Below are 16796 nucleotides of genomic sequence, written 5' to 3' on the forward strand. Positions count from 1 at the left end.
GGCTAGCTGGGCTACAAGAGCTAGCTCCAAAAGCTACAGAGAAAACAAAACAAAACAAAAAACCCAATAACAACAACAGCAACAAAAGTCCTTGGGTTCTGTGCCCATCATCATCAAAAACAACAATGTAAAAAACCGAACTTCAACCCTGTCATTCCCTACTTCCCACAATTCCCTAGGGCCGACGCCAGCGGTGGCCATCTTGACTGTGGGCAGCCAGGGGGCGCTGCGCCTGCGCGGTGGCTCTCCTCCGCTGGCTGTGCAGGCGGTGTTCCTGAGGCCAGGGGTGCTAGGCGGTGGCGGAGATGACCCAGGCCGAGAAGGGGGACGCGGAAAACGGGAAGGAGAAGGGCGGAGAGAAGGAGAAGGAGCAGCGGGGCGTGAAGCGACCCATCGTGCCGGCGCTAGTGCCCGAGTCGCTGCAGGAGGTGAGGTTAGACCGCGCCTAGCCTGGGCCTCTGCTGGCGGGGCCCGGGTGCCCGGCGTCGGGGAAGGATTCGGGGTCCTTCCGGGTGCGGAGCCGCCCCGCACAGCCTCCGGATCTCCGGGCCGTGAGATGTCACAGTTTAGCACCGACCGGACTCCGCCGACACTTGTTCAGGGATGGTCAGAACTTAGTCTGGTCCTTTGTTCGCAGATCTCAGACAGTGGGGAGTCATTCCCTTTTGAAAGCAGGGGGAAGGTAGTCTTTCCTTAAATCGGCATTAAGAGTTTGTTCAAAAACAGAACAAGTGTAAGTCAGAAACATTTGTTAAGAGCAGCGTGGCACACACTCTGATTGGCCAGGGCTTACTGATAAGTAAACACATTCCCACTGGGAAATGGGCGGGGGCAGTGCACAGCTCCCAGAAGAAATCGGGAGGGATTAAATGCTCAGGACTTCCTGTGGGCCCTTTCTGAACCTCCTTCCTCTCCCGTGCACGGGTTAAATGACCTAACTGGTAGGGCCGCTGTAAACCGCAGAGTATGGTGTGGGATGAGCTAGTTCAGAGGACTGGGGTGGGTGGTGAACACGTGTGTTTCCTTCAGCCTTGACACGGGTGAACTGTTGGACAGGGAGAGGGTAGAGGTGGGAGCGGGGGCCCTGGAGATTGAGAGTGACCAAAGGTGTAGACGGAGGAGTTCTGGAAAAGGGAACTGCCTTAGAGACTCTAAAGGCCTGGAGACATCGCCATTTAGAGTTAAGAAAGACTGGAGACCTTTCCAATATCCACACAAGCCCGTAGCCTGGTCACTTCATTGCAGGTGGCGGAGAATGTTGGAATGAGATGCTAATTCTTGACTCGTGAGTGTGTCCAACCTTTTGCCATTGTAATGCATCGTTTTCTCTGACAGAGTTCATGCTTGAGAAGCCACTCACTTGAGTAACCAAGGGGGAAAAAAGGGCAAAATTAAAAAAATCTTGCCATTTTTCTGTTGGGCTTCAGATTGAAGAGTTAGCATTTTCTAGTTGCCACCAGTGCCACATCCAAGCAACATGATCAGCTCTGGCATTCTCACGAGAACTTGATGAGGTAGGCACTTCATGAGAGCTAGTGACGGCTGAGTTTGTAGCAGATCAGTGAATCTGGGGCTTGGGCCTTTTTCTACACACCCGTGAGTGTCACACCTTGGACTTTTCCATACCTTGTGTGGCATCTGTATGTCACTGACTTTTCCTAGTCGTAGCTTAGTGATAGTATCTAGGAAGTGATATGTGCAATGTACCGCCAGGTTCCTTTGCTAACACATTAAAATATGTAATTACTAAACAACAACTGCCTCCGCTCCAGGAAACTGTTCTCTAGAGTTTCATAATCCATGTAGTGCAGCTTGTGGGTCTTCGATGAGGTCCAGGCATCCCTGAGGGGTAGCGGGCTCACCTGTTTTCCCCAGTCGATTGGGAAGAGGCCCACCATAGCACAGGGATGCCAACACCATTCAGGGCATACTTGACTGTCTGCCAGGTGCTGGCATAGAGCAGTAAACGAGACAGAAGTGCCCCTCTTCACTAGAAAGTTATTGTCTATTGGGACGACAGACTGTAGAGTGTCATGGAAAGGAAGGCTATAGATCGGGTTATGGAGGGACCAGAACACTTAATGATGGCATTTAATTCATCCCTGGAGTGAAGAGTTAGGTGTAGCTGAGATAGAGAACGTTGCAGGCAAAGGGAGTTACACTTACACTGATGAAGGTTCCAGAGCCATTGAGTTTTGTAGTTAACAGAAGTTTGGAGTCAAGCTGGGCATAGTGGCACATGCCTGTAAACCCAGAACTTGGGGCTTGGGAAGTGGATTTTGTGGAGTTTAGTATATTCCTGGCTACACAGACTCCAACTTTAAAAACAATAAAAAATCTAGGTTTGAGGATAGACTGGAAGTACAGCAATTCTGGAGTTAGGGAGTTCTACTTGCCGCTAGGGCATGGTGAAGGAGTGCCCAGCAGTCAGGTAGTGGTTCTCAGTAGATAATTCTGCTTGCTTGCTTTCTAATAGAAACTCTTTTTCTTCCTTTTCTTTTACTTTTTCTTTTTTTGGTTTTTTTTTTGTTTTGTTTTGTTTTGTTTTGTTTGTTTGTTTTTCGAGTCATGGTTTCTCTGTAGCTTTGGAGCCTGTCTGGAACTAGCTCTGTAGACCAGGCTGGCCTCAAACTCACAGAGATCCGCCTGCCTCCGCCTCCCGAGTGCTGGGATTAAAGGCGTGTGCCACCACTGCCTGGTCTAATAGAAGCTCTTAAAAAAAAAAAAGAATTAGGCTGGGCATAGTGGTGCACACTTTTGATCCCAGCACTGGGAGGCAGAGACAGGTGGATTTCTGAGTTTGAGGCCAACCTGGTCTACAGAGTGAATTCCAGAATAGCCAGGGCTACATAGAGAAACCCTGTTTCAAAAAAAACAAAAAATTTTTAAAGAATTTTTCTTAAAAATTATATGCATGTGGGGAGGGGGTGGAGGGCAGGGGTTGGGGGGGTACATGCACATGTAAGTGCAGGTACCCATGAGTCCAGAAGAGAGCGTCAGATTCCTAAAGTTGGAGTAAATGGTATTGAGCTGCCTGATGTGGTGCTGGGAACCAAACTCTGGTTCTCTGCAAGAGCTGTATGCCGTCTTCCCTGTTGAGCCATCTGTCCATTTCAGACCCCTGCCTTCAGAGGCATTGCCAAAGTCTGTCCTCTTACTCTCTGCTGAATCTTTGTGTGCCTCAGCAAGTTTGGGGGCAGACGTTTTCCCAAGAGAACCCGAATTCTCCCTCAAGAGCTAGAGACCCATCCCTGCCATCTTTTGAATTTGCGCTGCACTGTGAGTTTTTGTTTGCTCTCTCTTCTGACTTACCAGGACTGAGTTGTAGACTCTGGCTTTTAACCCCAGGCTCTTGCCAAATGAGGTAAATAGCACACATGGTAACCCAAACACAGGTGACAAACTCATGCTGAAGCCGGTCGTGAGTAAAGCCTTAGTTTCCAACATTAGGGAGCAATAATCCTTTGCTTACATTATTTCCTTCCTTGAATGCTTCAGGCAAACCTGGCTGATTGTAGGCGTCACCCCAAGAGCTTTTGAACTAGCCGATCTCTAGGCCTGCTGGAGCTTCTCAGCCTCAGAATCTGTAGGGAAGGCTTGGGCTCCTTCCTTTTCTGTTCACGGGTGTTTTAGTTATACTCGCCTCTCTCTTCTCTTACCCACTTGTATTTCTAAGTGAATAGAAAGTTCTCTGATAGTAGAGAGTTGGTCCTGGCTACCATTCTACCTACATTTTCTGGCATATAAACACTCAGTAATTATGTGTTAATTTGCACCGTTAATTTGTTAATTTGTTAATTTGGACTTCATTCAGATAAGCAAGAATTTATTGAACTGTGTACTGAACTGTGAGTCCGCTCAAGGGACACCAAAGAATTTGTATTCAGAAGAACCAGTGCAATGGGATATCTCTCTTTACTAAATTATTGTTATGCTTTTTAGCCTAATGGTCTATGCTAGCTAGTTTTGTGTCAACTTGACATAAGCTAAAGTCTTCAGAGAGGAGGGAACCTCGATTCCAAAAATGTCTCAGTAAGATCAGGATGTAGGCAAACCTGTAGAGAATTTTAATTAGTGATTGATATAGAAGGGCCCAGGGCATTGTGGGTGGTGCCATCCCTGGGCTGGTCCTGTGGTGTGTAAAAACAGGTTGAGCAAACCATGAGGAGAAGCCAGTAAGCAGCACCCTCCATGGCCTCAGCACCATCAGCTTCTGCCCCAGGTTCCCGCCCTGTTTGAGGTCCCATCTTGACTTCCTGTAACAATGGTCAGTGTTATGGCATGGAAGTGTCACCCAGGCTGGTTTTGTCACGATCGTTCATCGCAGCAATATAACCCTGACTAAAACGTGGTTTTTACAGGAAACATCATACAATGTGTTACATATAATGTATGTTAGTTAACCTCTTAACTACGCTGCTAAATTCACATCTATATTTTTTTATGTCTGCAGCAAATCCAGAGCAACTTTATTGTTGTCATACACCCAGGTTCAACAACTTTAAGAATTGGCCGAGCCACAGATACACTTCCTGCCAGCATCCCTCACGTCATTGCACGAAGACACAAACAACAAGGGCAGCCACTGTACAAGGACAACTGGCTGCTAAGGGAAGGGCTAAATGTAAGTCAGAGGGGAACACCTGGGGGAGCAGCCTGGCAGGTTTCCTTGGGAGGGCTTACACACCCAGTCTTCCTAGGAATCTTGAATAAACATCTCCAGAGTTGTGCTTTGTAAAAATAGTATCATTCAGGGTTACAAGTATGGTCTTCATGTGAGTTGGTGTCCGTTCCTGCTGCTGTGATAAACACCTCAACAAAAGCCACCGCTGGAGAAAGGGCTTATTCTAGTCACAAATTCAGGTTACAGTCTATCGTTATGGGGAAGCCAGGGCGGCAGGGACATGAAGCGGGCGAGCACATCCACAGTCGCGAGCCTGCTGAGAAACGGAGGCATGCACGCTTCCTGTGCACAGCTCACTTTCTCCGCTCTTGGACAGTTCGGACTTGCTAACACCCACACAAAATAATTTACAATATTTTAGGGACTTGAAACACTTCTTGATTTATCAAAAATATATAAAGGAATCTGATATTGTTACAGAATCATAAAGATAAGCATTATATAGATATTTGAAGAATCTTAGATTTTTTAATTTATTTTCATTTTAAGTTTAGAGTATGTATGAGGCAGTTTGTGCACATGAACACAGATGCCCACCCAGGTCAGAGGAACTGGAGTTAGAGTTGTTAGCCACCTGATGAGGGTGCTGGGAATCAAACTCGGGTTCTCAGGAAGAACAGTATGTGCTCCTAACCACTGAGCTAGGGCAGGGCTCTCTGAAATACTGTTTCTTGTTGTTGTTTTTTTTGAGACAAGGTCTCCCAGTGTAGCATCAGTGTACCTTGTACTTGCTATATGGACCAGGCTAGCCTTGAATTCCTAGAAACCTGCCAGCCTCTGCCTCCTGTGCAGCACCATGCCCGGTATTAATTTGAATAGTGCTGAAAAATTTGTATTAGTCACATATCAGCCCAAGGCACCTGAGGTTATGGGGTTTTGCAGACAGTAGGCTTTGGTTGGGCTTCCATTTGGATATTTTGTTTGTTTGATCTGCCCTTATAGTACAGGCTGGCCTTGAACTCCATATCCTCCTATCTCTTAGCCTCTGCAGTGCTTGGCTGCAGGCAGAGCACCCAGCTCTGGAATTCTTAGGGTTATCACGGCCAAGCAAAAAAAAAAAAAAAAAAAAATTTAAAGAAATGCTACTTGTTGAGATTATCTACTCATTGATGGATTGATTAAGTTAGTAGCATGCCTTGTTTTCTGTTTTCATTAAATATGTTATATTGATCATCCTTTCGTTTTTCTCTCCAGAAACCTGAAAGTAATGAACAAAGACAAAATGGCCTTAAAATGGTGGACCAGGCGATATGGTCTAAAAAGATGTCAAATGGTACAAGACGAATCCCTGTGTCACCAGAACAGGTTCGTTCAACTTTTCCTTCAAATTTATTACTTTTCCACCTCTATTGATTTCGCTGTGTATTGCTTAACAACGGGGATGTGTCATAAAACCCTAGAGAAGCAGCATCCATGACAGAAGACTAGGTAACGTATCTTTTGCTCACCTAGGCTCTACATACGGCACAGCCTATGGCTCCAGACTCTGATATATATATATATAGTATGTTACTGTGCTGCATACTGTGGGCAGTTTTACCTCAGGGATGGTCCTGTGTAGGGCTGGGTGGTGGTGTAAACTGGAGACTGCACTTTTGTTTCCCAGCCACCCAGTCCTGAATAATCACACAGAAACTATAATAATTACTCTGTTTGACCAACAGCTCAGGCGTATTTCTAGCTAACTCTTACATCTTAAATTAACGCATTTTTATTAATCTGTATATCGCCGTAGACTGTGGCTTACCAGTAAGGTTCCAGTGTCTTTCTCTCTGAATTCAGTTTAGTTTTCCCATCTAGCTATATTCTGCCCTGTTGTAGGCCAAAGTAGCTTCTTTATTAACCAAAGCTAATGAAACATATTCACAGAACACAGAGGGGAATGCCACATCATGGTGGTGCTGGTGCACACCTTCATCCCAGCACTAGAAGGCAGAGGTAGATGAGTCTCTGTGAGTTCAAGGTCAGCCTGGTCCTGGTCTACAAAGGGAGTTCAAGGACAGCCAGGGCTGATGTACAACGAAACCCTGTCTTGAAAAGTAAAAAAAAAAAAAAAAAAAAAATGTAGGCACTGGAGAGTGAGTTCAGTGGTTAAGAGCACTGACTGCTCCTGCAGAGGACCCGTGTTCAGTTCCCAGTTCTCACAAACCACCTGTAACTCCAGTTCCAGGAGATCTCATGCCTTTTTCCGGCCTTCCAAGGGCATCAGACATGTACATGGTACACATACATATATGCAAGGTAAACACTCATACATGTAATATAAAAATATGTCTTTGGGGGGAAAAGAAGCAAAACAGTAAAGCCCCAGTGTACAGCACGAGGGTGCTTCTCACGATGGAATGTGACGAGATGCTGCCCTGGGTGGGTCAGCCAGTGAGCAATGAGGCGCTGTGAAGGGCTAGGCCACTCTGTCCGCTACTGTAGATGTCATAAACACCGTACTGTAAGTGATTTCCCTTTGTGGTGAAGGCTTTTGTTTGTTTGCTGGGTTGGAAAAGAGTGCATCTACAAAGAATTAAATCATGGCAAGCATGGACTCAGACTAGTGACCGTGCAGGAGTTAAGATGTGAGGGAGAGGGAAGGATTTGACCGACACCATTCTAGAGACTGATCCGCCATTTAGTGTGTGCGGCGTGTCCTGCCAACAGCCCCACTGTCCATAGTAGTGCACTTCAGTGCTGGCAGCACAGAAGGGACTGGGGTCTATTTTGATGTTGACCTTACGCCACCAAGCTATTCAGCTGCATAGGGCATCCTTAGCTGCCAGACGGGGTGTGCACCTGACCTCAGCATGCAGGAAATGCACCACATACCATAACTTCATTCTTTCATAATATCACTTAAAAATATTGGTGTGAGTAACAAACCTTGAGGAGCTGTAAAGTCTTTCTTTATATTTGTACTCTGTAAATTATTATTTATTATTACAAATTACTTTCACTTTAAAACTTTTTGTTAAAAGCAAAGACACACATACCCTTCCAAGCCCACAGAGGTTCAATATCACCAAAGTCACTGTCTTGTTCCACGAGAAAGTCTTCATGGGCAATAACATGTTGAGGACCTGTTGGTTCCTAGGACAACTGCTTTCTTCTGCATCGCCTCCTGCAAGACCTTCCTTAGGACTGGTCCTTTTCATGTTTGTAAAGAAATGTGTGGAGGACCATATCCCGTCAATAGTAGTGCACGCTGAAGCTCGTTTGCTCGTTGCAGTGCCTACATTGTGTGTGGTCTGCATCCCGTCCTGTTGTACGACTGCAGCTTGCTGACAGCAGCAGCCCTAGACTAGGGAAGCTGTGTGCATGTAGGTATACCATCAGAAGGTTTCGGCTCCCCTGTGATCCTGCACCTCCACTGCCATGTGTGTGGTGTGTTACTGTAATGCCATGGCAGCCATAGGATCCTCATATGTTCCAAAAGTCATTATGCAAATACGAGGTAGAAAATACAAGAAGGAAGGGGGAGACCCAGTTAGTACTTCCCAGGGGAGGACCAGTTAGTACTTCCCCAGGGGAGGACCTGTTAGTACTTCCCCAGGGAAGGACCAGTTAGTACTTTCCCAGGGGAGGACCAGTTAGTACTTCCCCAGGAGAGGACCAGTTAGTACTTCCCCAGGGGAGGACCAGTTCTTGCCCAGGGGAGGACCAGTTAGTACTTCCCCAGGGGAGGACCAGTTAGTACTTCCCCAGGGGAGAACCAGTTAGTACTTCCCCAGGGGAGGACCTGTTAGTACTTCCCCAGGGGAGGACCTGTTAGTACTTGCCCAGGGGAGGACCAGTTAGTACTTGCCCAGGGGAGGACCAGTTAGTACTTGCCCGTGTGTCTCAGCGTTTGAGAGGAGACAAGGGGACTCTTGCACTGCCCCCTGCCTGCAGAAATAGAGCGTGTTTCTCATTTCTCATCCCAGGCACGCTCCTACAACAAGCAGATGCGACCTGCCATTCTAGACCACTGTTCTGGAAACAAATGGACAAACACGTCCCACCAGCCCGAGTATTTGGTAGGAGAAGAGGTAAGGAACTTGGACAATGAAAGGAATGGACACAAACAACTGATAGTCCCGAGTTCGCGGTTGTTTCCTAACACTTCTTGGTCCTGTTTCTGAGGACCAGATACTTCACTGCCCCTCCGGGTTGTCAGTTACCCCACACTCAGGGTCTGGAGCACTCAGAAGAGTTTGGATGTGAGTCCAGACAACCCTTAGAGACAGCTCTGATGATGCGCTTCTTCCTGTCCTAGGCCCTGTACGTCAACCCGCTGGACTGCTACAATATTCACTGGCCTATTAGACGGGGTCAGCTGAATATCCACCCAGGTCCTGGGGGCTCCCTGACGGCTGTTCTCGCAGATATTGAAGTGATATGGTCTCATGCAATCCAAAAGTATTTGGAAATCCCACTGAAAGATTTAAAGGTGAGGGGAAATTCCCAGTTCTTTGGGTTGACTTTAAGATTCTTGGGGAGTCCAAGTGCACATGACTGAGTTGTGTGTGACAGTGTCCTGAAGCAGTCTCTATGTTGGGGTGGTGGGGATATCTTATTTTCTTTAATTCTCCTCCAGCGATCTCCCCCTCTTACTGTTTCTTTGGTCTCTGAATACTGGAGAAACCACAAGCCTGCTCATGTCCACGGCCTTTCTTCGTACCTCACTCAGACATATTAACTCCACAAGTTTCCATGTCACACGTTCACAAGGACTCTGAGGAGTCGAGGAAAACATAGCTGCTCCTGTTTCCTTCTGAAACCCAGAAGCAACGCAGCACAGAGGTTTGAGCTTTTGCTCGGAGCTCATGGTCATAGCTGCTTCTCCTGCACAGGGAAGCCTTGCAAAAGGTGGCATTATGGGACTGGGCTTGACTATGTGGATGCTGACACTTTCTGTTTCTCATTGGTTTTTTCTCCAGTATTACAGGTGCATCTTGTTAATCCCTGATATCTATAACAAGCAGCACGTGAAAGAGCTAGTGCATATGATCCTGATGAAGATGGGCTTCTCAGGTATGCCCAAGATTCCAGTGACACCCTTTAAACTGTTCTTTTTCAATGACAAAGTTAGTGGTGTTCACCAGTTTATTTAAATGTGCGTTCGGAACGGACTGATGTTCCGGGTGTTTGCCCCGAGATTTCTGGGTTCCTGGGCGGAGCTGATCGTTTGTTTAAGGCTGTCTACTGCTGTGCATCAGATTTTGACACTCTGCCTCTTTGTAATGCTAGGGATTGTTGTCCATCAGGAGTCTGTGTGTGCTACGTTTGGGAGTGGCTTAAGCAGCACCTGTGTTGTAGATGTTGGGGACCAGAAAACAAGCGTGTGCTGTGTGGAAGATGGGGTGTCTCATCGGAACACACGGTACGGCTCTTCTCCCATCTCTGTCTATTCGAATCACTACAAGCCAGAAATTGTCTGAGATGACGTCTGCGTAGGCGTCCAGCAAGCCTGGGCGATAAGTACTAGCCAGGTGCCAACTGATGCCGGTGACCTTGCCCTTAGGGAGCTTTCAGCCCGCATTCATAATACCAGTTCCTGGGAGCCATAGTAGGTGTTTGTGCAGGTTAGCTCCTTGTCGTTTGTGTGGTCCTTTACATCCTTATAGCAAGTCATGTAGAAACAAACCAAATTTTTCAGGTCTAAATTCTCTAGAGTTTGGAATATTTGCTTTCCTTATCATAGATATTTCTCAAAAATATGATGTGTATGTTCTTAACTGACAGATTAACCATCTTCCCCTCTTCTCCTGACCTCAGGCTCTGTCTGGCATATGGGGGCTCTGACGTGTCGAGGTGTTTTTACTGGCTCATGCAGCGAGCGGGCTTCCCTTACAGAGAGTGTCAGTTAACAAACAAAATGGATTGCCTCCTCTTGCAGCACCTTAAAGAAACATTCTGTCATCTAGACCAGGTGAGAACAGAATTAATATTGCTGATTATTTTGGCGCCAGGAAAAATGTAAGGCATTTAAAGGGAACTTACAGCTTCTACCAATTTCATGCTGTTCACCAAGGTGGTAAGGTCTGGCAGCCGAAGCTCTTCAGCCTCTCCTGGGTATATAGCAGGTGGTGAGGAACTCAGGATGGTCTCAGGTTATGTAAAGAGACGTAGGCAGTTGCTGCCAGTGGGGGTCTGGCCACGGCACCAAAGGGTGAAGGTGACAGCTGAGGGGAAATGGATAGAACACGTAAGGAGATAGGTGCACTGCTTAATTAAATGTGGCTGTGTGCTCTTTTATAACGTGAATTAGCAGCGTTTAATCACTCATTGCTGCAGGGTTTTGTTTGTTTGTTTGGTTTGGTTTTTTGCTTTGGTTTTTCAAGACAGGGTTTCTGTGTAGCTTTGGAGCCTGTCCTGGAACTAGTTCTTATAGACCGGGCTGGCCTCGAACTCACAGAGATCCGACTGCCTCTGCCTCCTGAGTGCTGGGCTTAGAGGCATGTGTCACCACTGCCGACGCCATTGCTTCAGTTTTAAACTTTATTCAGGTGATACAATTATGAATCTTACAAAACGTGGGGAACATAAAGACTGTAAATATCACAGCTATTGAGGACACATTCTTACTGAGTCCTGATGTCTCAGTAATGAATAAAACAAAAAGGACAAATGGCAGAGATTCCAGAAACTAAATAGAGAAGCAAAGGACAGTTGAACTTCTCTTATGTAGTTTATGGTAAGTGGCTCTGAGTCGGGGTAGCCATGTTATGTTGGGCTTTATATAACGGCTTATGCGTAATTGGAGGCCTTTACTCACGTTCTCACTGACAGCGTCTTTTCCTGGAATCAGGACATCTCCGGACTTCAGGACCATGAATTTCAGATTCGGCACCCAGATTCTCCTGCCCTGCTCTACCAGTTTCGATTAGGCGATGAAAAGCTCCAGGTAACCAGGCAGACATATGTGTTCACAGGTGGAAAGAAAGCTGTCCCTGGTCAGTGAAGCTGAGAGAATTGTCAATGTGTGAGGTCAGATGCCAGCTCCCTGTTGGTTGGTTAGTATCCAAGCCAACATAGCCCGTTAGGGTACAGATTAGAATAAATCTGCCCCCCTTCTTTTTTAAATTTTGTATTTTAATTAGGTGTATATGTATATGTCTGTATGGGTACATGCATGTATGTGTGTAGGAGCCCACAGTGTCCAGAACAGGCATCAGATACTCTGGAGCTGGAGTTTCAGGTGGGTGTGAGCTGCCGATGTGCATGCTGGGAACTGGATTCAGGTCCTCTACCAAGATGGGAACTGGATTCAGGTCCACTGCCAAGAGTACTCGTAACCACTGAGCCATCTCTCCAGTGCCCGGGCTTTTCTTTTAATCATTCAGAACATGGTGGGATTTAGATGGGCACTGGCCTTGCTAGGACATAACAAAGCAAATGGTAAGGCACTCACTTTGCATTTCCTCAGGAATCTCACATGGTGTGCCATCCGTCCAGCTGGATGAGGGGCTTTCTGGTCTGTTACACAACCCTTTTCCCAGGAGGGCTGCTGCCCAGTGTGACATGGAGCACCTGCTTGGTGGCTTTTGCCTGGGGAAGAATGAAGCTCCACGATTTCCAAGGAGACAGCATCTTTCCCTAAGCATCCTCCTTTTTATGCCCAGGCTCCAATGGCACTGTTTTACCCAGCAACCTTTGGGATCGTCGGCCAGAAGATGACGACCTTGCAGCACCGATCCCAGGGGGACCCTGAGGACCCGCATGATGAGCATTACCTGCTGGCCACACAGAGCAAGCAGGAGCAGGTGCGCAGCCCTCTGCGGGAGAAGCATCTCCTCACAGAGGAGAGCTTTGCCCAGAATTAACAGATCCTCATAGTCAGTGCAGCCTCACTAGACCAACCTGGTACTGTTTTCACAGCTGCATAAAAATGAAGTCTCAGTTCAAAATCTGCCTGAGGAATTTCTTCATTCCTCATTAGCAGATACTAACTCGTTTTCTGAGTGCAGGTCTGAACAGTTAAAAGTTAATTCTGTGAGGACACTTGCCTTTGGCTTGTATTGTTTACTTCTCTACTTCTGGATATGTATCCAGCAGTACTTTTGGTAGAATTTTCATTGTTTTGTACTTAATACAGAAAGTAGGAATACAGCTGAGTTATTTATTAGGTGGGGCCCCAGTAACCTGGTGTCTGCTATGGACAGAGCTGTAGTTCTCTTCACTGCTGATCTGGAACCAGGGGTTGAAAACTTGCTCGTCTTTGTTCACTGGACCTGGAAGTATGGATCCATAATAGCCACGGGCATGTGAATCCCATTCAAATACTCCAGTGATAAGTCAGCTTAGTGGAGAAAGTCTATACTGACATTTCTGTTGTAAGCCCGCTCTCTGACGTACAGTGCTGAAACCTGCCCACATGTCCAGGCTTTCCCGGAGCATCCTCTCCTGTGTGCTCAGGCTACCTGGGCACGGGGCTAGGCTGTGTGTGTACCATGGTGACTTTTGCTTATGGTGTTCTGAGGAAATAGAAGGACAACACCAGCAGTGTCTTGTGCTCAGACCATCTACTGCTTTCTCTTTAACTTATTTACAGTCTGCAAAAGCTACTGCTGACCGCAAGTCTGCATCCAAACCCATTGGATTTGAAGGGGATCTCCGCGGCCAGGCCTCTGATCTTCCAGAAAGACTTCATCCCCAGGAGGTGGATTTGGCTTCTTCCCAGGGGGACTGTTTGATGGCTGGCAATGACTCTGAGGAGGCCCTCACTGCGCTGATGTCCAGGAAAACTGCCATCTCCCTGTTTGAAGGAAAAGCCCTGGGCCTTGATAAGGCCATCCTGCACAGCGTGGACTGTTGCTGTAAGCACACCCCGCGTCCCAGTAGACAGTGGAGTGGGGTGGCAGCCAAGAGAACGGTTCAGTCTTGTGTGCGGTGCAGCATTTTCTCTCTCAACCATCAGGCCTACTCCACTCCTGCATTGCCGGGTGCTGTGAACACAGTAACGCAGTGCGGTTGGTTCCTGGCCCCATAACGCTTGTGCTGCCATGTAGTCTGGTGCTAGCAATGAAGATTAGCACACAGACCATGAAACCACAGCTCTGGTAGGCGCTAGAGTTGAACTACAGAATCCCAGCTGAGTTTCTGATGAAGACATGTAATAAGAAATTTGTCCTTCTCTAGAGGAGTTAGCAGTGGCTTTCTTGAATCTTATGAGAGATGTGAGGGATGATTGGAGAGTTAGCATTTAAATGCTGGGGGCATTCTGGACTGAGGAAGCCTACAAAACCATGGTTAGCCAGGATAAGGCTAGAGGCAGCCTAGGTTCCAAACCACACAGCAGCCCCTGTAGGCCTCCTTGAGAAGTTTGGTTCTAATCCTAGGAGTAGCGAGATGGGAGGTGGGCAGCAGACCCCATCTGCAGTGTTGAAGATGGATTTTGGGGAGTTCCCAAGTGACAGATCGTGGCTTGGCCATGTAGGTGGGTAAGTGGCATGATGTCGCTCTTTTCAGCGTCTGACGACACCAAGAAGAAGATGTACAGCTCTATCCTGGTTGTGGGAGGCGGTTTGATGTTCCATAAAGCGCAAGAATTTCTCCAACACAGAATCCTCAACAAGATGCCACCTTCCTTCAGGCGAATTATTGAAAATGTAGATGTGATCACAAGGCCTAAGGTGCGTTGTTTCGTGTTGCAGGTTGGACGGTACTCTAATGAAACCAGCGTTGGTTATATCTAATTGCAGTGCATGTGGAGAGTGAAATCTAGGGGGGCACTGGCTTGTGACTGGAGTTTTGAGGACTTAGAGATGTGAAAAAATTACATTTCAGAGAGTCACAAATATAGTAGGAGTTCTTAACTAGCTTTCTTTTGGTTTGGTGTTTTTGTTTTTTATTGATTTTATGTTATGTGTCTAAGTGTTTTGTCTACATGTATGTGTGTGCTCACATGTGTACATGGTGCCTGCAGAGACCAGAAGAGATGATTAGATAGATAGGTCTCCTGGAAAGATGCTGGGAACCAAACCCGGATCCCCTGGAAGAGTGGTTATTAACCCCTGAGCCATCTCTCTAGCCCTGATTTGGTTTTTTAGGTACTTAAACTTATGGTGCAGAGCCTGAATTCCTGATCCTCCTGCTGCTTCCCCCCAAGTTTTGGGGGTTAAGGAGTATGCTGGCTTACCTGGTGTTGAGAGACTGGCTTTTCTGGTCCTTGCTCTGTTTGGATTTAACCTTATGGAATTGTAGGTGGGTCAGGAGATGACTTCTTCCGTTTTCCTGACAACCGGACCACTCCCTTTCCCTCCCTGGCCATCATAAGGAGCCCGTGTTGGGCCTTGGACTGGAGATCTTCCAGGGCCTCTTTTGACTTCCACTACTTTGAAAAGTAACACAAAGGCAGAAGTTTAGAAACAGGTCCTGTCTGTATTTGGAACCCTGGCAGTGTTTTTCTTTGGAGGTGCCCTTCCTCTACTGGTACTGCATGTACGTGTGCCTACCTGTGGGGCTTGTCTGTGGGACGGTGAAGAGTGGCATCTTTAGTATTAAAAGTTGAGAAATTCTCCTCCGCTGTAGCAGAGATGGGTGTGTCCGTTCAGTCTTCTGCACTGGTGCTGGCAGTGCTGGGAGCTGAACCCAGCCCTACATGTTAGACAGCTCCGTGGCTGAGGTACCCCAGCTAGTTTTCTGCTATTCCACACAGATGTTAAACCTGCTTTGTTTGCTATTGACTGAGCAGAACCCCAACCCCACTTGCAGAAAACCATGTCCTGTGTCTCATTTGCCAAAATAACTTTACCTTTTGTCCAGGATATGGACCCCCGGCTGATTGCGTGGAAAGGAGGGGCAGTGTTGGCGTGCCTGGATACCACTCAGGAGCTGTGGATTTATCAGCGAGAATGGCAACGCTTTGGCGTCCGAATGTTACGGGAGCGGGCTGCTTTTGTGTGGTGACGACCAACACCAAGTCTCTGGACATAGATACTTGAGGAATATATGTATTTAATTTATTGGATTTGAAGCTTAATTTTCCTAGAATTAAATGAATTCATCTTCATGTTAAAGTATGACACTGACTTGAAATTATAATTGAGAATAAATATGAACTTTCTCTTAACCTTTCTTCAAGGTTACATACTGCACCTCACCCCTCCCCGCTGCGCCCCACTGTCTCCACAATGGGCAACCTTACAGTCCAGCCTTCCAGCCTGGTCAGCCACAAGGGGTGCTGCGTGCCTGTGGGAACCTGCTGCAGTGTCTGCCCTTTCCTCTAGCAGTGCTTAGATCTAAAGCCGCCTGCTCTGGGCTCCCTTGGAATCAAGCACTGTCTTTGCTTCTCCCACCTCCCTAAGCATGTATGTTGCTTAATTGTGAAGGGTTTTTTTTTTTTTACAAAGTTTGATTACAAAGGGTTTTTTTTTTTTTGGATTCAGTTTTGTTTTGTTTTGTTTTGTTGTTTTTTAACAAGGTTTGATTTACAAAGTACCAGTTCAGAGCTAGGTTTCCTGAGGCAAGGACTGAAGGGCAAGGCTGGCTGGTTTTTTTGCTTTGTTCCCGCTAGGGCAGGTTTAGGGAAGGGACAACACAACACTTGAAAAGGAGACTATATTCCCTTCCTAGAACTAAACAGACAGGATTGAAGACTAATTTAGAACACCTTTAAACCCAGCATTCAGGAGGCAGGCTGATCTCATGAGTTCTAGGCCAGCCTGGTCTATAGAGCAAGTTCCAGGACAGCCAGGGCTACACAGAGAACACTCCACCCCACCCCACCCCCCAAAAATAAAACGAAGAATTTAGAATCATTAGCCTATACTGTACAGGTAAATCAAATGGCTGCCGTAGTTTATAACTAACTTCATCTTTAAGCCCCTAGTTTGCCTTTTCCTGAGGAACAAGTAAAAGCTTTTGGAGTTCAGTATGATCAACCGACTTCAATCTGTGAACATTCTGGAGAGAAGCTGAACTAAGTCTAGCCAGCCAGTCTGGACCCTTAGAAAGCCCCTGAGCTGCAGCAAGTTACAGAAAGGACATGGTATAGACAAGGGCAGGGCAGGGAGCAGTCCCTGGAGCTGTGACACAAGGAAGGTAGGTCAGGTGGAGCAGGTGGCTTCAGCCTGCTGGTACATACCTGCTCCTGCCATCACCATCACCAGAGTCAGCTTGGGGAGATAAAAGTAGAGACGGA

At 47.0% G+C, this 16796-nt stretch overlaps 1 protein-coding gene across 2 annotated transcripts; it reads left to right on the plus strand.

Moving 5' to 3' along the window:
• The first annotated feature begins 214 nt into the window (after positions 1–214).
• On the plus strand, positions 215–15725 carry Actr8 (actin related protein 8). Of its 2 annotated transcripts, none has more exons than XM_075988903.1 (13): positions 215–428; positions 4454–4624; positions 5879–5989; positions 8596–8700; positions 8928–9101; positions 9592–9685; positions 9902–10034; positions 10430–10583; positions 11463–11558; positions 12277–12417; positions 13206–13470; positions 14123–14286; positions 15419–15725. In XM_075988903.1, exons 1-13 carry the CDS (start codon positions 306–308, stop codon positions 15560–15562), a joined length of 1875 nt encoding a protein of 624 aa, XP_075845018.1. In that variant the 5' UTR covers positions 215–305; the 3' UTR covers positions 15563–15725. The 2 variants fall into 2 exon arrangements, with proteins under 2 accessions (XP_075845018.1, XP_075845020.1); XM_075988905.1 differs by having other exon boundaries at positions 235–428; positions 4491–4624.
• The last annotated feature ends 1071 nt before the right edge of the window (positions 15726–16796 follow it).

Source organism: Microtus pennsylvanicus, chromosome 10, assembly GCF_037038515.1.
Source record: "Microtus pennsylvanicus isolate mMicPen1 chromosome 10, mMicPen1.hap1, whole genome shotgun sequence".
Classification (NCBI taxonomy): domain Eukaryota; kingdom Metazoa; phylum Chordata; class Mammalia; order Rodentia; family Cricetidae; genus Microtus; species Microtus pennsylvanicus.

Coding starts and splice junctions, on each gene's coding strand:
- Actr8 (XM_075988903.1), top strand. CDS start 306: ATGACCCAGGCCGAGAAGGGGGACGCGGAAAACGGGAAGGAGAAGGGC. Junction 9,102..9,591: donor TCCCACTGAAAGATTTAAAG/GTGAGGGGAAAT, acceptor TTTTTTCTCCAG/TATTACAGGTGCATCTTGTT. Junction 9,686..9,901: donor GATGAAGATGGGCTTCTCAG/GTATGCCCAAGA, acceptor TTGTAATGCTAG/GGATTGTTGTCCATCAGGAG.